This window comes from Podarcis filfolensis, assembly GCF_964270895.1.
Source record: "Podarcis filfolensis genome assembly, chromosome: 10".
Classification (NCBI taxonomy): Eukaryota; Metazoa; Chordata; class Lepidosauria; order Squamata; family Lacertidae; genus Podarcis; species Podarcis filfolensis.
In genome coordinates, this window is record NC_139612.1 from 54291701 (window position 1) to 54316184 (window position 24484).

At 43.3% G+C, this 24484-nt stretch overlaps 1 protein-coding gene across 7 annotated transcripts in view; it reads left to right on the forward strand.

Annotated features, from left to right (window-relative positions):
* DGKI (diacylglycerol kinase iota) overlaps nucleotides 1-24484 on the forward strand; it is a 251571-nt gene that overhangs the window by 137423 nt on the left and 89664 nt on the right. For 3 of the 7 annotated variants that reach the window (XM_083572279.1, XM_083572283.1, XM_083572280.1), the window contains exons 7-16: nucleotides 2469-2540; nucleotides 3610-3726; nucleotides 7758-7853; nucleotides 8170-8244; nucleotides 9328-9423; nucleotides 11427-11509; nucleotides 14279-14339; nucleotides 17887-18000; nucleotides 20429-20566; nucleotides 21503-21581. In XM_083572279.1, coding sequence (XP_083428405.1) covers nucleotides 2469-2540; nucleotides 3610-3726; nucleotides 7758-7853; nucleotides 8170-8244; nucleotides 9328-9423; nucleotides 11427-11509; nucleotides 14279-14339; nucleotides 17887-18000; nucleotides 20429-20566; nucleotides 21503-21581 — 931 coding nt within the window. The remainder of the gene's footprint in view (nucleotides 1-2468; nucleotides 2541-3609; nucleotides 3727-7757; nucleotides 7854-8169; nucleotides 8245-9327; nucleotides 9424-11426; nucleotides 11510-14278; nucleotides 14340-17886; nucleotides 18001-20428; nucleotides 20567-21502; nucleotides 21582-24484) is intronic. The other 4 variants (XM_083572281.1, XM_083572284.1, XM_083572285.1 and 1 more) reach the window with 2 other exon arrangements.

The window sequence follows — 24484 nt, forward strand, 5'->3', positions numbered from 1 at the left end:
CCTCGAGCAATTAAACAATATGATATTCAAAATTGTTATCAATTTGAGGCTTTTCAAATCTGCTTAAATGCCAAGCTCATCTTTCCATGTTCATTACAGCCCCGGTTCTCAAGTTTAGTGAATCAGGAAAAAAATAAAATCAATTTGCAAGAACTGTGGAAAAGAATCAGAGTCCCATTATCTCCAAGCAGCATCTCTGCCTCTCGCATCACCCAGTCCTCTCAGCCTGCTTTGAATTATTACTTTTTTGTGAAGCAAGATAATTTCACCATCTTTCTTATTCTTTCTTCCCCCACTTCAAAAAAATACCCCAATAACATATCTCTTTATCTTTCTACATGAACCAATTATAAAGTTCCTGCAGTTTTTGAAGCCTGGCTCTTCACTGCATCCCTAAGAAACAATTTCCTATGATATATGTGTGTGTCAGGCAGGAGTTTGGTAAAGGCAGAAGGTATTCAGATGCTGTCGAACCGGGCATAAGATACCTCCAGTTAGTGGGCCACTTTGCCAAGGCGTTGCCCCTCTGTCTTCCACCTAGTGCCATATATTATGTCAGGTATGGGGCAAGTAAGGATGTGACTGGGTCCAAGGGGTGGGAGTAGGAGGTGCTGTCAATCAAGTCCTGCGCACAGTGCTTTGCAAGCACTGGCATTGAGTCTGTGTGGGCAAAGCGGGTCACCTGACATCTGATGTCAGGTGATTGACAGATGGGAGGCTTTACCCAGTGGTCAAACTATCCCCACAGGGATGGGGCAGATAAGGCTCCAGTCTAGTAGCCAGATCCAGTTCCCCACACCTGTGTTGAAAAATGGGGAGGATTTGGGCAGAGGCTGTAGCTCGGTTCCAAAGAGCATGTCCAAGTTTTGATTATTGTTGCTTGCAAATAAAGCAGGTCCTCTGGTTAAAGAGGGCAGAATACTTGGACATTTGCTCATGTCCCCAAATCAACAAGTGACCCTCTGTGCTCCTGCTCTTACCATTTCACAGTGTTATCATCCATAGACCTAAACAAGCTTCAGAAAAGGGCAACCAAAATGATTAATGGGATGGAGAGACTCCCCCCTGAGGAAAGGTTGCAGAGTTTGAAAATATTTTTTTATTTTCACAATTTATTTTCACAATTTTCACAATTGAATTCCACATTTAATCACAACAGTACTTCCCCCTCCCACCCCCAAATTCACAAATATCTTTTTCAAAACCTTATCTTTGAGGTTCTTTAGACCTCACGACTTCCCTCCATTCCCTCTTCTTGGTTCTTTATATAGACAGAATTTGAGTTTGAGACTTTTTAGTTTAGAGAGAAGGCAAGAGGCGACATGTTATAAATGTACGCATGGCATGGAGAAAGCGAATAGAGAAATGCTTTTCTCCCTCTCTCAAAGCACTGGGACTCGTGTACATCCAATGTTGGTGAATACAGAAAGATTCAAGACAGATGAAAGGATGTACTTCACGCAGCGCATAGTTAAAGTATGGAACTTGCTTGCACAGGATGCAGCGATGGCCAACAACGTGGATGACTCTAAAAGAGGACTAGACAAATTCATGGAGGAGAAGGCCACCAGTGGCTGCTAGCTGTGATGACTAGGCTCTGCATCCAAGGTTAGAGGCAGTGATGCCTCTGAATACCAGTTGCTGGAAGTCACAGAAGGGGAAAGTGGTCTTGTGCTTGGGTCCTATTTGTGGGTTTCCCACAGGCATCTGGTTGGCCACTGTAAGAAAAGGATGCTTGACTTGACGGACCATTGGCCTGATCCAGCAGGGCTCATCTTACCTTCTTATTTCTGCTTTGCGCAAAGTATGCAAGGAGTTCAGATGCAGCCAAAAACAATTCTAAGTTTGCACGCCCTGCTTCTCCAAGGTTGGGGGAGATGACTGAGGATGCAGTGCTGGAGACTTCATCTGCAAAAAAATCCTGAAGGCATCAGGGCTTAGAAGAAACAATACCAGAGACTGGACATCTAGACTTAAGTCTCATTAACATTATGGGTGAATTGCTCATTGGATGACGTTTCCCCAGAAATGGATTCTCTTATACCTCCATTGCACCATTTAAAAAGCAGGGCCGGTCCACTCATAAGGCGAGCTGAGGCAAGTACCTCAGGCAGCAGGTTCCACAGGGATAGAAGATCTGACCTTCAGGGAATGCCTTGCTGTTGCTGCTACTGCAGCTGCTACTGTAGCAACAGCTGTGACATGCTCCTGGGAGGCCAGATCTGCTGTCTCCTTGGCAGCCCCCCCCTATTTTATCTGCCCCTTGGTGTTCCTACCACAATTTAATCAAGGTCTGGTTGACAAAAGAGGAAGATACTCCCCTGTAGTCTCACTTGTAAGGAAAATAAAACAAAATTTTACCATGCATGCAGTACACACCAAACATTTTTTTTTTTTTGGTGGGGCAGGACAGCTGTGCAATGTGATTGTTAGGTGATGGATGTGATAAACTCACCTTGTCGTTACAGGGCTTTCAGCAAAAATTCTCCTTCCACAGTAAAGAGATTGTGGCCATCAGCTGCTCCTGGTGTAAGCAGGCAGTAAGTGACTTTTGCCCAGTGAACTGTGTGAGTGCTTGTGACCGTCTCGCCAGCATGGCTTGGATGGTTCTGCTTTGATTGCACAGGCAGCATCTTTCATAAGAAAAAATCCTGCGGGCAGGCTCTACCTGGCTTATTTTGTTATTTTTCCACTCGGCTCTCCTTAAAATGCCAAGTATCTGTACTGTGAGAGGTGCACGTGCTGCATTCCTCTCCCACAAACATACTGAAGAACGTCTCCTTTTTCTTGAACTCATGGCACTAATAGGGCATTATTTTTCCTTTTATTTCCTTCCTTTGGTCCATTAAGATGATTGTTTATTGATACAGCATACAAAAAAACCTGGCAAGAGAGTCAGGAAAGGGGAAATGCAAAATATTGAGCATACACAGAAGAGCATAAAAGCATTCATTTAAAGAAAAAGCACCTCATTTTCATAGGTGTGTCCCCCCCTCGCCGGTATATATTGCTTTGCAATCCCTGTGCTTAGTGGTTCCTGAGCCAAGCGGCTGGCAGATCCTTTTGCACAGCAGTTCCCAAGCGCCTGGCAGCCAGCTGGTTGTCAGGTGTTTTGGAAGCCCTGTTCAAGGGACTTGGACAGGCACCAATCATCTAATGCCATGATGGTGTCAGATGAATGTCCCACCTGCCTGTGAAAATTGGCTTGTGGGGATGGAGAGATGAGTATCTGGCCTGCTGGGTCCGAAAGATCTATGCCAGTGTGGTGTAGTGGTTAAGAGCAGTGGACTCGTAATCTGGTGAACCAGGTTCGATTCCCCGCTCCTCCACATGCAACTGCTGGGTGACCTTGGGCTAGTCACACTTCTCTCTGAAGTCTCTCAGCCTCACTCACCTCACAGAGTGTTTGTTGTGGGGGAGGAAGGGAAAGGAGATTGTTAGTCGCTTTGAGACTCCTTAGGGTAGTGATAAAGTGGGATATCAAATCCAAACTCCTCCTCCTCATCATCCTCCTCCTCTTCTTCTTCTCTCAGCCCTGTTTTACAACATTATTTTCTCTCTCACACCTCTCTCCCTGTTTCATTGGTGCCTCTCTTTTCCTTTCTCAAGTTTCACAATAAGGTTACCTGCTTCATGCTGCAGCACATTGAAGAGCCATGTTCCCTCGGAGCTCATGCGGCTGTTATCGTACCTCCCACCTGGATCATTAAGGTGAAGAAACCTCAGGTAACTGCATGCCAATGTCTGTTTTGACACTGCTGGTTGGCTCGCTTGGCTTAAACACCTGATAGTTTGCCAGACAGGTATGCTTCACTTCCTTTCGTCCACAAACCCACCACCTTCTGCACTCATAAATGTTATAAGCCATTATCCAGTCTTTCCAGTTACTCCTTTGGGAGGATTCCTTCACCATATTGTTTTGGATTGTGGAGAACTAGAATACTAGGCTTCGTGGGGTCATTGTTGGAAGCAATAATGAAATTCTTCTATCCTTCTTCCCTGTCTGAGTGTAGCTGGAGGGGTGAGGAACCTCCAGCCCATGGGCTGAATTAGTACCACCAGGCTCCCCCATTTGGTCATAGGACAGGTTAAGATGCAGCTGGCCAGTGGGTGGTTGCAAGCCTAATATTAAGAAAAGAAAGAGGGGTAATCTATGACTTCATTGTGGCATCAGGTGATTGACATGTGTGTGGCTCCACCCACATGTCATATTTGGACCACGGTGTGTTTAGGGGGAGATAAGGATGGATCCAGTTTCCCGCTCCTGGAATAGAGCTAGATTTGCCAGATTGCATCCTGGAGATCCTGCCTGTACCTTTAAAGGTTCTGAGGCTGTTGGTTCAGGGCTGCATTTGCTCAGCTCTCTATTTAGGGCTGGACCAAGGACTTTTGCCATCTGAGGCAAAGGATGAGATGGCTCCCTGCTGCCCATTCATCTGCCAAGACTGGGAGTTGAAACTGGAGATAGAACAGCACCCTCCAGCTTAGGGGGCACATGGCAGGCCATGTAGCACACTCAGCCCTATGCTCCAACACCTCACCACTGCTTCCTGCCCCAAAGCATATGCCACCTGAGGCAGCTTCCTCATTCTGCCTAATGGTAGGGCCAACCCTGTCCCTACTCTGTCCCTCCACTGGTCCCTCCGTTCATGGTTTCCTCTACTATCTGGTGGGTGTTTTTGAATGCTTAAGCATTTAGTTCTCTCTGGAAAGTGAGGGGTGTTTCCACCTCCTCCCCTGGTAACTTGTGTATATACATTTGGAAATGGTACCTTTGATTGTCAAGGGAAAGATGGTTTGGTGTACTTTGACCTGAAGAAATTGGGTGAGATCCAATGTAGTATGAGTGGGCTTCTGCTTGCAAAATGGGGCTTCTCCTTCCTCTCCTCCCCTTCTGCATGCCCACAAAATCAGCTCCAGAGGGTTGGAACATATTTTGAGGACATTTGAAATGGGAACAGTAGAGGTTGGAGAAAATAAACCAGAAGTACCATTGCACAAGCAGATTCCGCTACACAAGATGGCCGACGTCTTTGGATGTCTCTGCTAGTTTACTCTCTTTAGTGCAGTCTTCTGTGTACACGAGGTCATAAATGACCCAACAGGAACATTATATGTCTTCTTCTGATCTTTAACTTTTTAATCCAAAAAGCAAAGAAAAACAATAACCAGTGGCTATGATTCACTTCCTGTGCCTGACGAGATTTGGAACACAGACCATTTGGCACTTTGCACTGAGGGGATAAAAGGTGGTTGGTCATTATGAAAGGGACTTTAACAACCGAGTCTCTTTCAAAGCAACTATCCTGGCCTGCCTTGGCAGTGTTTCCCCACCTTAATTATATCCAAAGAAGTAGAACACTTGCAGTGGATGGCTGGTCATGAGAAGAGGAATTTATAAAATTCTGAAACAGAAATGAAATGTTAGTCAAAGTCATTGTGACCACTAGATTTCTATTAGAAAGTGAAATTGGTCCTCTAACTCACTTCAGCTTTATAACCCCACTATAAATGACTACCTTGGCCTAGGCTGGTTTTATTATATTTATTTGGAATTGGTTTTATCCCTTTTTTTTCTTCTTTTTTTTTAGTAAAATTGATTGTTTAAATAAATGTGCTTTTTATTGCTGTAAGCTTTTTTGGACTGGCTTTGCCTAGAAAAACAGCATACATATGTCTACTAAAATAAAATAAATATGCATGCCAATATATTTCAACCTTTGCCTAAAAGGGGGAAAAAAGTGATTATTTGGCCTGTGTGGGTAATTATCCACACAGGCCAAGTAATCACTTCCCGCCTTTTTATCTCCTGTGAAAAGAGATTTGTACCTTTGGCGTGCAGGGTTTTAAAATTATTATTTTCTGATTCTTCCAGGCAATGCATAAAATAATATTTATGACACATACTCTTGGGTTTAATCAGGCCTCTCAAATACAACACTTCCTTCCAGCCTTCCTGCTATAATCTGAAATTATATTTCTTTCTGTTAAATGCAGAGGCAGTTCCCATAAATTGTGATTAAAATATTAAGGAATCTTGAGATAGAAAAACATGGGCACATCAATCCATTTGTTCTATGTATGCTTATGGATTTGCAAAGATGTACACACAGACACACACACACATTAGTGTGAAAGAGAGGACCATGTTCCAGCAGGCAAGATACTCCTGACATTATGCTATTGTCAGGGAGCCAGGCCTGACTAGTGAAAAAATATGTGTGTCCTGGAGAGAAGGGGAAGGAAACAATTAACTAAACAGTACATAGACAGATCCCAGGTAGTCTGATGAATGAGTACAGAATCTGCATGTCCATTTTCTTCTGAGTAATGAATGCACATCTTATAGTTTTAAGAACACATGATATGAAAAAATCAAATTTTAAGTGGCATCCAGTTAGCCTGACTTAGAGAGCAAGAGTGCTTCTGGCAAGGTTTGTGTGACCTAGAAAAGCAAGAAAAGTTAGCTTTTCTTTGCAATTTTCATAATCTTTCTTACCTAGCATGACTTATAAGCCATAAATTTCTGGGATATTTAGAGCACCTAAATATTTCACCTACAAGGGCTGAGAAAAGCAGGGTGTATGCTTCTTTATTTGGCAATCACTCGTTGCGTGGAGATGGGTGAGGCTGAGCCTTGCTCACTTCCATACTTGTTTTTTTAAAAAGAAAACTTGTCTAGGTACTTAGTTTTGCTGCATTTTTATTGGTAAGAAATTGGGTTAAACCCAAATTCATGACTTGGGTTTTGTAATGGCAATAGCAAGCTTTTGGGGAAAATCAGACATGTTTACAATATTCATAATTTTCTGTGTATTTCTTTTGCACAGTTCCCTCAGGTAAAACAAGCATAGGAAAGTCACCATTGAGTGTTTTCATCCTGAAATCCACCTGCAGTGCAATGTTAATCTATTACAGTGTCACAAGAGCACTGGACACACGGGAGGAGGAGAGGCGGGGAAAGCCCATGGCTGTAGCCAAAGTCTGTATATGCTGCCTCCCACTGTCAGAGCTCATCAGTTGAATCCCACCCAATACATTTCCACCATAGGCAGGAAGCTTCTGACTAGGTGACTTATGTGGCTTTCCAACTTGCTGACCAGGGGAAGCTTCAAGACCCCCACTTTTCTTTCTTATGATTATCTTTAAACTGGACTCCAGCCAGCCAGCTCTTCAGATACAGGAATCCCTTCCAACAGAGGGTTGTCTTCATATATCCCTTCGCATAGAGCAGTAGCCATCAACCTTTCAGACCTGGGGCTCTCCTTCAACCCAAATGTTGCATTTTGGGATCCACACCTTAATCATTGTTATTTTTAACCATATATTTGTATGGTGGCAGTGCTGCTGTTGTGGCTCTTCTTTGATCTCACAGGTAGGTCTCTCACACAGAAAAAAGGTGGACCCTCGGAGCTCTCACCTGGGAGCTTCCCTTTCTTCTCCCCGTCTCCCATCCTGCCTGGGAGACCTTCCCTTCCCCTGCCTGACCCACAGGGTCCTTCACCAGCCAGCTGTCACCTTCATCTGCGTGCAGACCTTTCACTGACCCAGAGTAGAGGACATCTGAAGGGGAAAAGAGAGAGAAGAAAACAGAAGCAAAGGAGGGAGAGAAAAAGTAACATCACACGAGGCTTCTTTGGAAGGGAGCGCACAGTAAAGTGGGAGTGGCGTAGCTTGGAAAAGAATGAATAAGTACACCAATGAATCCCATGAGGCTCAGCTCGTTTTATCTTATTCTGCTTCACCTTTTTACACAGATGGTCTCCACATTAGGAGACGAACCTGATTGGGCGGGAGACTGGAGCCCCGGAAGGAAAACGGGCGTCTCCTACCTGAATTGGGAGGGTTGGCAGGTACAACATGTGCTGTTATGTGAGTCTATGGGAGCATCTAGTATTCTTCTCCCTCACAGCCTTGGAAAGTCTCCAGTTCTGAAAGTACCAGTCTGGTGGTCTCAGTCAGTGTGTGGCTTTCTCCATAACCGGTGGTGTGACAGTGTCAAAGCATGAGGCGCATGTCTTTTTCAACCCACGCATGTGTGGTGTTATCATTCTCCAAAGGTACTGCCACAGAGGTGTTTCTTATAGGGATACTTTCCTTTTCAGTTTGTTCTTTTTAAATACTCTTCCCCTTCTCCTCCCTTCCCCCTTAAAAAAAACATATATACAGAATTCACTGAAAAATTCGACCAGGCGGAAGAAGAGGACGTCTTTCAAGAGGAAAGCCAGCAAACGGAGCAATGAGGTAAATCTTTAATGCACACTTTAAGGGTCTGACATTCGCTGGGGTTCCTAGAACTATCTGGGGGCCTGACAGGTGGCTGTAGACGTATCAGAAAAAGCTAGGAGGTTCTCTGAAATGTAAACTCTTGATGTCATAGTCCTGTCAGTCAATGGAGAGCGTTTTCAGTCTCCACTGTTCCCAGGCCAGATATATTTTATTATAAACTGTAGTAGCTGAAGTAATGATTCTTGTCCCTCTTCCTTTTGAGTGTGCAGTTACAGGACTGATAATGAAATCCAAGAGGATAAATTCTAGTTTGTTATGGAATGCCACAAAGAAACAGGGGGAATGAAGGATGGCGAGTTCTCTGTTAGAATTCTCTTTTAGAGAAGACTAATCTTTCTCTCCCGCCCCTTCACAACTACAAGTTCCCTGAGGGGATGATATGACGATGAAGTTTTATATTGTAAATATGGTCTAAGAGTAAGAAGACATTGGCACAAATAGGGCAACACATAACTTTTGCCGATAGGGGTGAATAGTGTCATTTGAAAGGCTCCATTGGTATCACAGTGGAGAACTATTGGAGAAGGAAGAAGATAATGGCAAGTAAGTAGTTGTAGTCTTGACCGCTACCACTGTCAATCAAGATGGTGGAAGGAGTGTGTAAATAACCCATACAGCACTCTGTTTGGGTCAGGAAACCAAATGTTCACCCATCTGCCTTTCTTCAGTCACACAAAGTGATACTGGGAGAGTCCATTCTCCCTTGGCAACTGCCTTCATTTCCTCATGGAGGACAGTTTCATAGCTTGAAAGACTTAAGCCCATCTCTTCCCTCGAATGTTATGTCTTCAATGTTGCTATTAAAATGATGGCACATGTGTAGCTTCTTGTAAACATATTTAGAACATGCAAGCCATCACCCACAGCTCTTTTGTAAATTTTGAATTATCTGGTTTTCTTACTGGTAATTTTGCATATCTAATTCAGGAATGGAAGAACCTGTGATCTTCCTTCTCCCATGGCATCCCGAGTCAACATGCTCCTTGCTTAAAGCACACACCAATGTCTTCTGTCACATTTTAATTTTCTTTCTTCTAGGAGAACAAAGGCCGTCCTTTTGTGGTAAAACCCATCTCTTCCCCACTCATGAAACCGTTGCTTGTATTTGTGAATCCAAAAAGTGGAGGGAATCAGGTAAACACAGAACACCGAACACATTGGCTACTTTGTGCATGTTGCATCTTTGTCAAAGGAGTGGGTATAAAATGAATTGATTTCAAAAAAGAAATAAATGCTTCCATCTTGAATTAAATGCTTCTGGAGTGGATGGTTTGGCTTTCGGTAATGCATTTTATTGATCGATTGGCTTCGTATGCTGCCTTTCTGCCAAGGCACCTGAGGCAGTTTGCAGCGTTAAAATATTTAAACAAATGCATTATATAAAATGTAGAGTGACAGAGTCCTCTCAGTCCAACTGGGAACTGATAGCACAAGTAATAATAATAATAGTCATAATAATGATTTATAAATTGTACCCCACCCATCTGGTTGGGTTGCCCCAGCTACTCTGGATGGCTTCCAGCATATATATATATATATACACACACACACCACAGTAATACATTAAACCTTAAAAAGATTCCCTATAAACGACTGCCTTCAGATGTTTCCTAAATGTTATATAATTACTCATCTCCTTGACATCTGATGGGAGGGCATTCCACAGGGCGTGTGCCACTACTGAGAAGGCCCTCTGCCTGGTTTCCTGTATGTAACTCCACTTCTTGCAGTGAGGGAACTGCCAGAAGGCCCTCAGTGCTGGATCTCAGTGTCTGGGATCTTTTGGCCTGACCCAAAACCTCATCTTATAGAATCATAGAATCATAGAGTTGGAAGAGACCACAAGGGCCATCGAGTCCAACCCCCTGCCAAGCAAGAAACACCATCAGAGCACACCTGACATATGGTTGCCAAGCCTCTGCTTAAAGACCTCCAAAGAAGGAGACTCCACCACACTCCTTGGCAGCAAATTCCACTGTCGAACAGCTCTTACTGTCAGGAAGTTCTTCCTAATGTTTAGGTGGAATCTTCTTTCTTGTAGTTTGGATCCATTGCTCCGTGTCCGCTTCTCTGGAGCAGCAGAAAACAACCTTTCTCCCTCCTCTATGTGACATCCTTTTATATATTTGAACATGGCTATCATATCACCCCTTAACCTCCTCTTCTCCAGGCTAAACATGCCCAGCTCCCTTAGCCGTTCCTCATAAGGCATCGTTTCCAGGCCCTTGACCATTTTGGTTGCCCTCCTCTGGACACGTTCCAGTTTGTCAGTGTCCTTCTTGAACTGTGGTGCCCAGAACTGGACACAGTATTCCAGGTGAGGTCTGACCAGAGCAGAATACAGTGGCACTATTACTTCCCTTGATCTAGATGCTATACTCCTATTGATGCAGCCCAGAATTGCATTGGCTTTTTTAGCTGCCGCGTCACACTGTTGGCTCATGTCAAGTTTGTGGTCAACCAAGACTCCTAGATCCTTTTCACATGTACTGCTCTCAAGCCAGGTGTCACCCATCTTGTATTTGTGCCTCTCATTTTTTTTGCCCAAGTGCAATACTTTACATTTCTCCCTGTTAAAATTCATCTTGTTTGTTTTGGCCCAGTTCTCTAATCTGTCAAGGTCGTTTTGAAGTGTGATCCTGTCCTCTGGGGTGTTAGCCACCCCTCCCAGTTTGGTGTCATCTGCAAATTTGATCAGGATGCCCTTGAGTCCATCATCCAAGTCGTTGATAAAGATGTTGAATAAGACCGGGCCCAAGACAGAACCCTGTGGCACCCCACTAGTCACTCTTCTCCAGGATGAAGAGGAACCATTGATGAGCACCCTTTGGGTTTGGTCAGTCAGCCAGTTACAAATCCACTGAGTGGTCGCATAGTCAAGACCGCATTTTACCAACTTCTTTACAAGAATATCATGGGGCACCTTGTGTTCTTATGCACATGCAGGTCCTTTTTAAGTAGGGGAAGATGGAGAAGGAGCTGCCCCAGCAGTTGTCTCAGGCTATTAAGAGAACATTTTACTGGCCTGAATTAAGAATTCTTTTTTAAAAATAATAATATTGCTGCATCATTTGTCCAGGGATTCAAGAACTATGCTTCAGAGAAGTTGACTGTTATCTTTTCCTCTTTCTTGACAGGGTACTAAAGTTCTCCAGATGTTCATGTGGTACTTGAACCCACGTCAGGTCTTTGACCTCTCTCAGGAAGGACCAAGAGATGCGTAAGTTCTGAGATGTTTGATGTGGTTTGCTGTTCTGCACTTTTTTTTTAGCATTAGCACAGGTATTTTGAAGGGTACCTCTACATGATGGGCATTCTGAAGCAACTATTAAGAGATATTGGCTTTCACAAGGTGGTCCAGAAGAATTTATGGAAAGAAGGGAAGTTAAACTCCCTTTGTCTCTGTCACAGTCAGTCCCTGGGGAGATAACAAGAGCATCTCTGCTGAAATGCTTGGAGCCTTGACTCCAACAACCTAACCAGATAAAGCTAGGATTTAGGATAAATCCAGTGCATGGATATATAGCCGGCGACAGGTGTGCTTCATAAGCATTCTGTGGAATGCAAATAAGTTGGAAGAGGAGCATGCAACATGATGCGTTCTGACTTTGCATACCTGAAAATGACAACAGAATATGTGCTCTACAATTCTTCTATATAATCCAATACTGAGATTGTGCATTAAAGGATCAGAATTGGGCTGAACTTTAGGTCAAAGAAAGAGCTCTGAGCAGGGCCGGATTTAGGTTTGATGAGGCCCTAAGCTACTGAAGGCAATGGAGCCCTTTATAGGTCCAGCTGTCCTTTGTCAACAACAAATTGTCGCTGCTTTTTGTGTTGAATATATGCTATATGGTAATTTATGGACCTAATAGGTATCTAAAGCCATTTGCACATAACAAAATATGTACCATATTTTATCAAAGTAATTGTTGAACTGAAATACAATTAAGCAGAAGTATATTAACAGTGAAATACAATTAAGAAGTATATTAATAGTGAAATAATTATTAAGTGCTAACTTAAAATGATTTTTATTCATAACAGACTTAATAATGCAAACACATTGGCATTTGGCAGTAACAAAACTTTTATTTTATTTGTTTTTTATCTTATATTTTGGAAATGTACATCCAGGTTTTTTCCCCTTTAATTTTTTTGCCCCCCCCCCCAAGAGAGTGGGGCCCTAAGCTATAGCTTGTTTAGCTTATATGTAAATCTGGCACTGGCTCTGAGCCTCTCTCTTAGCAGCTGCACAGAAGTGCATTTATTTACTCCCACAAGTGAATGACAGACACATCTCTGTGAGACAAGTCATCAGCTTCATCTCGGTGCATGTGAATTGAGCGTGAATTCTACACAAAACCGATTTCTTGCAGGGAGAAACTAACCAGTGGTAAACTTCTGTGTTGCAACTTTTCATTATCTGAAATGCAGACCATATTTTTCAATGCCACAAGGTGGTGCTCTCTGATAGTTACTAGACCTCGTATAAGGTGCTGCTTTCATAGCACTTTCAATCGTGGACTGCTTTGTGTGTGGATGTTAAATAGTATGTATGAAAGAGGCAAATAGGATTGATATAGCCAAAAGGATCACTGGCAGAAATTGTGCCACATTTCACAAAGCCACACATGTAGTTTGAATAGGGTTGCCATATTTCAAACAGTGAAAATCCAGACAGAACAGTTGTTGAGCTGTTTTAAAGGAAAATCGCCAAAGATGACACTGCCGACATGGATTGCCATATGTCCAGATTTCCCCAGACATTTTTATCAATTTCCGTCTGGACACTGCTTCCGACAGCGGTATTCCAGGTATGTCCGGAAAATTCCGGACGTATGGCAACCCAAAGTTTGAGGATATGTGATACAGCAACATAGCTAAGCAGGTAAAAGTCTTTCTGCATCTGAATAGGAGGCCAAGAACGAACCTGGTGAACGCTGCCTTGACTTCTATGATGGAAGAAAGATGAGATAAGAAAACTAATCATTTAATAATAAAAATAATGTTTATCTAATTTTTCACTCAGTCAAATAATAATAAAAAACTTCAAACATATTAGTCTGCCCGTATTTATCCCTGTAATATTCTGTAATGATTCTCCACTCCACTAGGCCACCGTACCACACAGTTTCTGGGTATGGGCTTGATTATTGCCTCTGTTTCCCTCCAGAGTTAATAAAGTTTTGGCATTTTGATTGAAGCTCCTAGGTGAAATGGTGCCCTTTCCCCCATCCATGCTGAATGCTGTTGGAGTCCTACCCACCCACCCCGCCATCTCATTTGTCCTGTGATGTTGCTTCCCTTTTCCCATGTTGGGCCTTGGGGGGGGGCAGGGAGAGAGTGTTGGAATCTCTGCTACGACTGAGCTACTCCTCCAGTGAGCCTTCGGAATCTCCTCCAACGATGATTAACGACCTGAGCCTTTGATAAGGCTCCAGGCACGTTCCCCATTCAGCAGAGTATCAAAGCAGCAGAAGAGACAAGAAGTTTGAGCTACATTGCTAGGTTTTATTTCTAACTACGCAGACAGAAAAGAAATATACATGCTCTCTCTGTGAAAGCAGAGAGCAACTGAACAACAAAGGAAGAGGAAACCAGTAACATCACATCCGTCTCCTGTCTTCTGTGAGACTTCCAACAGCCTGGAATCTCTGGAATGCAAAACAGAGTCTTGTGACTCCAAGAGCACTGCACAGTGGCATAAACAGAAACCAACAGAGAGGCCATTTGGTGGACCCCACTTCTTTTATGCTATACTTATGCTATATTATGCCCTAGTCTCATAGTTCTCTGTCAGCTGCTCTAACTGACCTGCCCACACCTGTTGACCCCTGGCCTTATTGTCGTACCTGGGCAGTTCACCTGCTTACAGTTGCTTCTTGGCACATCTCTCCTTGCTTTTTCAAAGCAGGGTTTGCCAACTAATAGCCCCCAGGCTGAATCATCACATAAGCTTTTTTTCATGCTCCTTTTCTTTTTATAGGCTTGAATTGTACAGAAAAATGCCAAATCTTCGAATCCTGGCCTGTGGTGGGGATGGAACGGTAAGTCCGACAACTTTTTTTTTTTTGTAATAAGCAAAGGAGGGAAATTGCTGTGAGCCTAATCATGAAAGGGGTCACAGCAACACTGACAAACAGCACACACCAACTAAGAAAAAAAAAGTGGCGATGATGTTGAGGAGCAAATAGCCTGACCTGGTATAAATTAGCTTCCGATGTGTGCCTTGTTCCTCATGGGTGCAGCAGCATGGACAGAAAATAGCAGAAGGCTTCGTAGTGAAGTTACTTCATGCAGGCAGTTGCTGGTCATTAAGGGCCAATTCACACATCCATGCACATGACTTGGCTTCTCTATTCTTTATTACCGTATATGAACAGCGACAGCTTGATATGACTCCAATGGAGAGCATTTTGTTAGGTGTTGGGAAATGAGAAGTTTGGGTTGTTTTACCTGAGATGGTCCATCCATGCAAACAAGTCACCGTGCTACAGCTATGGAGTGTAAAATCAAGCATGTGTGAAGCTTGCCTCAGCATGCAGGAATAAAGTGTAGATAAATCAAGCAATGTGTGTCTTGATTTATGTATGTCTGCTCTTCTTTGCTCTACCTATAGAAGACATTTCTGGCAGATGGGAGGTAATCTCTTTCTGCCTCTGCCTCTGTCATAGTTATAGTATTGGGGGAGGTCAGTCTGGATGTCATCTTTGGGATCTCCTCTAAGCTTGTGATTTATGTCTGCAAGAAGGGAGAAAGGGGCTGCTAAACTGGTCAAACCAGTCTCTTTATTAAGCCAATGGCTGCAGCCAAGTCTGTAAAGTATCCGGCTGTATAAGTAAAGATAAAAGGTGACTGTGTGACACAGAAATGACTAACTGAAGATGGGCAGAAGGGGGAGCCAGCCATCCCTTGCTGAAGGAAGTATCATTAGAGTAGGCATAGGCAAACTCGGTCCTCCAGATGTTTTTGGCCTACAACTCCCATCATCCCTAGCTAACAGGACCAGTGGTCAGGGATGATGGGAGTTGTAGTCCCAAAACGTCTGGAGGGCTGAGTTTGCCTATGCCTGCATTAGATTCTGTGAAGGAGAACAAATAACTGGCAGTCTTGAACTAGGCAGGGAAAAGAGACAGAGGCTTGACCTGTTCCCTGTGCTGAATTCAAAGCTATGGCTTTGCCCCACTCTCCGTCTCCCTGAGCAAGGGAGCAAGTTCTGTTGGAGTGCTAATGCTATGAATCTTGCATTTTATGCTCAGCCCATGTATGTGCATAAATGAAACCACACATCACAAAGGCCCCACTGTCTGATTCTACATGCAGAGATCCCTGAGATCTTGTACCGCTTGAGATATGTGATGCACGCAGCTGTATTTTAAAACTCTGGCTTTGGGTTTGTTGTTTCCACATTCCTTCCATTTCACATTTTGAGCTAATGGGGGCAGCATCTTCTCATTAATATGAGAGACACATGACTTATCTATGCTGAGGTTATGTTAGAAACAAATTAACGTCTCGTTGTTCCAAAAGCCATTAAATCTAGAAATGAAAATCTTGCTCAAATGGATTTAGTGAATATTCAATGAGACCAGATATTACTTTGCATTATTGAAAGAAACAGAAAGTGGGAGATTTTCCAGTGTACCTGCCCAATTGTTAACTTTTCCTTTTCTGGCAATCAAATGCAACATCGTCAACTTCAGGCAATCTGTATTCTAGACTCTTTCAGTCAGCCTTCTGATTCGGAACAGTTTGGAGGGTGTCTTATCCAATTTTCTAAAGATCATGCAGAGCATTTAGGATCCATAATAATATACTTTTTTTTTTTTAAAAAAAAACAACCTCAGCTGAAACCCCCAAAGCTTTATTTCTCAAAATGCAGCTGCTGAGAACAAGTGGAGAATTTGGACTGGGGCTGTAGTACAACATGGAGGGTGAAAGGGAGATGAACCCTAAAGGAATCTAGGAGCAGGGAGAGGGAGAGAGCTTTGGCCACTGTGAGAACAGGATGCCGGGCTATAGATGGGGCCTTTGCCCTAATTCAATAGGGACTTATTATATACTTATGGGGGTGCTGCTGTCCCAAATTCTGCCCCTGATTGATTTCCTCCCCAAACTTAAATCCCTCCCCAAGCTGCTATTAGCTGTAACAGGGAAAACATGCAGGCAAACTTGCATGTTTTCCTCTTGGTGGAGAGGAAACTATTTGTATCGTATCGTAAAACCTTTTATTGGCATCACATACAACATCCAAAACAAAACAAATCAATATAGAATTACCACTTCCCCAGTGGCACAAAACATTTGCTAAAAGAAAGGAGGCAGAGCAGTCTATTGTCACATCTCTAGGTCTCCAGGGAGATCAGAAGTCTGCAGTGTATTTCGACGACAAAAAACCAAATAGAGATATTTAGCCACTAACTTGGTGAGCTCCTGATCATTCCCCAGTAATATAAAATGTATGACCTCTGACTCTGGTTTCCATTTGGGGATACAGAGTTGATCTAGAAACTGCTAGCGGAGATCAGCATATGGTTTACAATTGAGAACCATATGAGTAAGGGTTTCCACCAGGTGGTCTTCACATGGGCAAGTTCTTTCTCCTGAGAAACTTCCCCAAAGGAGGTTTGATGGATTTGAATTAAACCTGGCCAGCGAAAATGACCTTCTTTTTTGAGAGTTAAGCAGAAATTCAAGGTAATTATGGTTAGGGAAAATATTTGTGAATGATAGTGTTTGTGTGTGATTTGGATCAGGGCCATGGAGGGGCCATGAGTGAAATTATTTGTTTGTACTTATTTATTACATTTGTACCTCAACGTACCTGGGCACCACAGTTCAAGAAGGACACTGACAAACTGGAACGTGTCCAGAGGAGGGCAACCAAAATGGTCAAAGGCCTGGAAACGATGCCTTATGAGGAACGGCTAAGGGAGCTGGGCATGTTTAGCCTGGAGAAGAGGAGGTTAAGGGGTGATATGATAGCCATGTTCAAATATATAAAAGGATGTCACATAGAGGAGGGAGAAAGGTTGTTTTCTGCTGCTCCAGAGAAGCGGACACGGAGCAATGGATCCAAACTACAAGAAAGAAGATTCCACCTAAACATTAGGAAGAACTTCCTGACAGTAAGAGCTGTTCGACAGTGGAATTTGCTGCCAAGGAGTGTGGTGGAGTCTCCTTCTTTGGAGGTCTTTAAGCAGAGGCTTGACAACCATATGTCAGGAGTGCTCTGATGGTGTTTCCTGCTTGGCAGGGGGTTGGACTCGATGGCCCTTGTGGTCTCTTCCAACTCTATGATTCTATGATTCTATGATTCTATGTACCTGCTGGGAAATCAAGGCAGGGTACGTGTTTCTCTCGACCTTTTATCCCCGTTAATACTCCTGTGATGTAGTTAAGGCTGAGTGTGGGTGATCCTGGTTTTCAGATTCTGATCTTTGAATTCATAGTATAAACCACACCCCAGCAGAAATAAAATTGCACAGACTTAGAGAACGGATGGGATATGCATTCGGAGAATCCCAGGTAGTGTGTCTTCACCGCCCCATAGCCTATGATATCATTTCCTTCCCTGTAATATTTGATGTTTAGGTGGGCTGGATCCTCTCCATCCTGGATGAGCTGCAGCTGAACCCCCAGCCTCCTGTTGCTGTACTTCCACTTGGCACCGGGAATGACCTGGCTCGCACCCTCAACTGGGGAGGGGTAAGCGGATTGCATGTTATGCCTCAAAATATTTTATCAGACATTCACTGGCTGCCATTTGAAAGGTGTGAGATCTAGTTGAAGCAGGAGAAGCTAAAGAGGTGTCTGAATATTCCCTTTAGGAGGTGGCAGGCTTCTCCATCATCGAACCCAGTAGACGATTCCTTGATGGATACAAAGTACACATTTCTTTGCTTGGGTACCACTTTCAAGAGATGTGTGAAGCATGAAAGAGAAAGGGCTGCTTAATTTCCCCTTTCCCTTGCTATTTCCCCACATATAATGAATTTTTCTATGTTCTTTTCACTAATATCACCACCATCATTATTAAAGAGTTTTTTTATATGCATTTTAAATGCAATTTCCCCTAAAACACATATGTTTGCACACATTCTTTTTTGTGTACAGAACTGCATTGTAGCATTGAGAAAAGAAGGCATTTCAAAGGATAGCTGCATTTTGGTTAATTTATTGTTTTAAGATGTGCAAATTAGCTATGTTTGCAATAAAATGCAAACTGAAGTGAATTTCTCCCTCACCCCTACCTCTATGGACAGAAGACACTCCCCACTAACTGATTTTATTTCCAAACCTTTAAGGGAAAACAACTTAGGTGTTACGTGTTATCAGACAAATGGCTGGAAGGAAAAGGGTTAAACAGCACCCCCACCTCATATCTGCTCCCAATCACAGTGCTTCAAGTTTGTTTTTCATTACAAAACAAAAAACAAACCAGCAACACTAAATAACTCATCTAGTTATTGGCCTACTATCACTCGGTTTTATATCATTCTTAATCATTCACAGACCCACTGAAAGAGGCGGTCATTAAACCGCTTCTTAAAAAAACATCTATAGACCCAGCCAATATGGCCAACTATCGCCTAGTCTCAAATCTACCATTCTTGGGCAAGGTGTTTGAGCGGGTGGTTGCTGAACAACTCTAAGCATGCCTGGAGGATGCGGACCATTTGGATCCCTTCCATTCGGGATTCAGGCCTCATCATGGGAGTGAAACTGCCTTGGTCGCGCTGGTCGAAGGTCCCCAGCGGGTTAGGGACAAAAGTGAGAGCTGTTTCCTAGTTCTGCTGGATCTGTCAGCGGTCTTTGACACCATTGACCATAACATCCTTCTGGATTGTCTAGAGGGGCTGGGAGTTGGGGGCACTGCTATACAGTGGTTCTGCTACTTTCTCCTGGGCCATGTCCAGAAAGCGGTGTTGGGGGATGAGTGTTCAGACCCCTGGGCTCTCACTTGTGGGGTGCCTCAGGGTTCCGTCCTCTCTCGCATGCTTTTTAATATCTATATGAAGCCGCTGGGAGAGATCATCAGGGGGTTTAGGCTGGGTGTTCATCAGTATGCAGATGACACCCAGCTCTACCTCTCTTTTAAATCAGAACCAGTGAAGGCGGTGAAGGTCCTGTGTGAGTGCCTGGAAGGAGGTTGGAGGATGGATGGCAGCTAACAGATTGAGGTTGAATCCTGACAAGACAGAAGTACTGTTTTTGGGGGACAGGGTGTGTGTGTGTGGGACTCCCTGGTCCTGAATGGGGTAACTGTGCCTCTGAAGGACCAGGTGCGCAGCCTGGGAGTCATTTTGGACTCACAGCTGTCCATGGAGGCGCAGGTTAATTCTGTGTCCAGGGCAGTTGTCTACCAGCTCCATCTGGTAAGCAGGCTGAATCCCTACCTGCCTGTGGACTGTCTCGCCAGAGTAGTGCATGCTCTAGTTATCTCCCGCTTAGACTACTGCAATGCACTCTATGTGGGGCTACCTTTGAAGGTGTGTTGGTGCTGACCTTTAGAGCCCTAAATGGCCTCGGTCCTGTATACCTGAACGAGAGTCTCCACCCCCATCGTTCAGACCGGACACTGAGATCCAGCACCGAGGGCCTTCTGGCGGTTCCCTCATTGTGAGAAGTGAGGTTACAGGGAACCAGACAGAGGGTGTTCTCGGTAGTGGCGCCCACCCTGTGGAATGCCCTCCCATCAAATGTCAAGGAAATAAGCAGCTATCCTATTTTTAAAAGACACCTGAAGGCAGCCCTGTTTAGGGAAGTTTTTAATATTTAATGCTGTATTATTTTTAACCCTCGATTGGGAGCCGCCCAGATTGGCTGGGGAAACTCAGCCAGAAGGGCAGGATATAAATAAATAAATAAATAATAATAATAATAATAATTATTATTATTATTATTATTAATCTCCTTTTGGTCTAATGTTTGGGAATTTCTGGGAGTAATATCCACCCACCCAAAAAAATCTCTCTCTCACTACCTCTTGTAAAGTGGTTGGAATATGGAGTTCACAAACAATCTTTGAATAACACTGTTGATCCGGTATTCTGGTCAGATCTCTGCAATACATCATGTAATGAGAACAAATGCCAGTTGTTGACATTGGACTATGAATATCTCTTATTTCTAGGGATACACAGATGAGCCTGTTGCAAAAATTCTCTGCCATGTAGAAGATGGGACCATTGTCCAACTGGACCGGTGGAACCTCCAGGTGGAGAGAAATCCTGATTTGCCCCAAGATGAACTAGAAGATGGAGCACGGAAGGTTAGTGTGAGATCTTCCTCTATCGGAATAAACCAAAGGAAGAAAATCAAGGTTCATGCAGGATGGCAGGGGAATGCTGTCCAGGAATGCTAAGAATTTACAGTAGCTTTCTGGCTTAAATAATTGCATTTATTTACATGGTTGTTTACTGTTTCTAGAAAGGCAGAACTAGAGTCAGCCAATGATCACGAAATAACCCCTATCTGTTAGCAGCATTAGATCATTTAAAAGAAGTAAAATCAAATAACTAAACTTTTGAGTCCAGTGAACAGGGACCCACCGGTTCCTTGGCTGATGATGGCATCAGTTCCAATTCAGGCATCTTTCCTGAGCAAGCCTGTGAGCTGTTGCTGTGGAACGGTATTCTTTACTGCCTCTGCAGCTTGGCTAATGAGCGCCACTAATTAGCAACAGTTCCAGTAGCAACTTCAATGGTGCTCTGGACCAGGCAGACCTTCTAAGCCAGTCTTGTAAACTTGAGGTGAATGGCTGTTGCTACATGCTTCACCTGTAGCAGGAGGCATTTCCAGAGAAGAAATCTGAATTGCTTAAGAAAAAGGTCCTACATGCTGCAGGTGACCTTTTTGTGCTCCTTTTACAAAGTCCTCCTTTGTCTCCTTCCACTTCATATGGGGGGCTGTTGCTGAGTGGTAGAGCATGTGCAGAAGAACCCAGGTTCAGTTCCTGGCCTCTTTTTTTAAAATTATTATTATTATTATTATTATTATTATTATTATTATTATTATTATTATTGCTGTAGCTGGGAAAATAATACTTCTTGCAGAGCTGCTGGCAGTCAGATCATAAAATATTGGGTTAGTGGAACAAAGAACAAGGCAGTCTTGCCCAAGGTGTCCTAACATTTGCCATTGAATATTCTCAATTTTTCTTTTCACACATAGCATTTCCCTTGTTCCCCTTATCTTATCATTGCAGCTTCCCCTCAGTGTTTTCAATAATTACTTCAGCCTGGGATTTGATGCTCACGTTACACTGGAATTCCATGAATCTCGAGGTGAGAAAACAAAAACAATATCTTCCCTTCCTGAGCACCAGGGTGGAAAATGAATAGGTTGTGAAAGCCTTCCTCAAAGAGGTGCTTTACCTTATATAGCAGGCAGAGCTGCAACAGGTGTGGCTTCTTCCATTGCAGTACAGTGTGGGATGAGGTTGAGGTGGAGACTGCTCCTATCCCTCAGAACACAATAGAGGAGTTAAAGCAGGGATGATGAACCTGTGGCCCTCTCGATATTCTTGGACCTCAGCTCCCATAATCCTTGACCCCATTGGCCATATTGGACTTGCAGGGTGACAGGTGCCCAAGCCCTGAGTTAAAAGAAAACAGGAAATGATTTAGGTTTCTCTTTAAGAGCTGAAGGTTTCTATATACAAGCTGCTTATCAATCAGCTGGTTTTTGTGTGTTCAGGGATTACATGATGCATGCAATGTTTGCATTTGGATCTGTTTGTGGGAAGGCTAAATGTCTTCCCATAAACCTCTCATTATCCTACATTTTTAGTGCATAACCATCACTTTCCTACCTGCAAAACAATCTGTCTTTTAAAGCAAGAAGTGGGTTTGTTGTGCCATATTGCTCCAATCCACTTTAATAGACTAAACCTAAATTTGTGGTATGCATTTGAATCCCTCCTGCGAAGTCTGGAGGTGACATAAGACTCTATACCTCTAAGCTGCTTATTCATGAGAAAAATCTCAGAGGAAACCTAGCTCCACCCCTTCCTAAAGGATTGCCAATTCCTTTCTGACAGGGCTCATGTAGCTGGGGGTTTGGGCTGCTTTTAACTCTTCAAGGTAACTTTAAATTATTTTATACAATGAGTCACGTTGACACTGGGCTTTTCTCCTCTCTCATGTGGTTTAGCTATTATGCTTTGTTTTGAAGTTGTTTTTATTTTAACATATTGCACCCAGCATAAAGGTTCTCTGTTACGAGGTGAGCAATAAAGCCAATCAATAAATGTACCCTTACCAGCTACACAGAAGGTAGATGTTTAGTAGATGAATCTTTTTCCTTGCATGGTGATCTTTACTATTGCTGCACAAAGTTTCACCTGATAAATGTCTGCCTGCTGTGCAATGTCAAAGAAATAGGGGCCTTGCCAATAAACAATTGGAAATCCTACTGATCTTCTTTTGTAAAAAGGATTACTTTTTGCCCAGGAAGTAGAGCAAAAATCTGGGCTGTTCTTGCCTGATTCTTCTGAAAATGATACACCATGCTATGTAAAGGTTGGGGGTATATTGTGAAGACACAGGACATGCAAGACTGGCACTCCAGAACAGTCCCTACTAAAGTGCATAATAATATTTGTCTTTGTTCATGTGAACAAAGTACTCCTATCTGTTTTGAAACATTGCCCTTAGTACTCATGTAGTTCCATACAGCACAACCCAGCCAAGCAATAATGGTCAGACATTCTGATAGATGTCTGTATGCTAGGAAATCACACTGATGATACCCAAGTTGTTGTTCAGTTGCCTTGTTTGGCATGTGGCTGATTTAACTACAACCATACTTGTCCTCGTTTTCATGCTATCACAAAGCCATGCAAAAATGTCCGTCCTCCCCCCCTTTTAAAAAAGAACATCCTAGTGCCAGGCTAAATAAAGATCTGAATGCCTGACAGAAAGAGCGAATGCATATTTTATCGTGTTTAAGATGACTGTGAGCAGTAAGCATAATAATGAAGGGCCATGGAAGGGCAAAGGAATGAAGTGATGACAGCTGCGCGCTCATTTCCATGTGCACATGTGCTGGCGTGCATGTCAAATGTTCCTGGGACTATATAGTAGGGATGAGGTCCTGAGCTACTTTCTCACTTAGCAGAAGCATTATTTAATCATGAAGTCATATTGCGCTATAAAGAATGAATGGACATTATTCCAGGGATGCCAGTGTGTGCATGTATGTGTGTTTGTGTGTGTGTGTGTGTGCGTGCACACACACAGGCACACACACACTTTTAGAGGAGAGTGAAACCACTTTGGGGAAAAGCAAGCTGTAGGCTTGGAGGTGAGTAATTTGGCCAGAAATATTTTCCCCCCCTGTTAATTCAGAGTTACCCACCCTTTCAAATTTATAATAAAAATGAATTTTTATACGTAAGATTAGTGTGGGGGACCCTCTGGGAGTTTGCTTTAGTGTCCTTATTGTTTGTGGACTTCCTTTTGGTGTCTCTGTGTGTTTCAGTCAGATGTTGTTTTCTAATAAGTAAGGCGGGTTGTTTGTTTGATTGAAGGCTTATCCTCTTGCTCCCCCTCCCAGGGGGGAAACTGCTCCTTGGCATTCAATCAGAGCAAATGGCAATTTGGTTTTATCCAGATTGATGTTTGCTCCAATTTCGCACTAAAGAGCAGCTTTTCCTTGGGAAAGGAGTGGGGCAAGGGTAAACCCACTCAGACTCATGCCTCGAAAGTGTGAGTCCGGGCAGAAAACTGCTCAAACTTGTGCTTTCTTGGCACTAGAGAAGCAGACTTGTGGACGAGCCCTGAGTGTACTTAAGTGCCGCTTTTCAACAATGATCTGCAGTTCTGAGGGTGGTTTACAACATAAAGATATGATATTAAAACACAAAATACAATATAAAAGCACAAGGCGTTGTTATAAGAAAAACTGCTCCTTTTCCCTTATGGGGTACCCAAGAAGACAGTATAGAGTCTTTATGTAGGTTCTCAATTGGTAGGAGAAAATAACAGAGGCCTACCAGAGAATACTGAGAAGCAAAGCAGCTCGTAAGCCTAATCTTTATTAAACTGTCGCAACAGGGCTTTGCTTCTCAGTAGTCTCTGGTTGGCCTCTGTTATTTTCTCCTACCAATAGAGAACCTACATAAGGACTCTATATGGGCTCTTGGGTACCCCATAAGGGAAAAGGAGCAGTTTTTCTTACATATGCA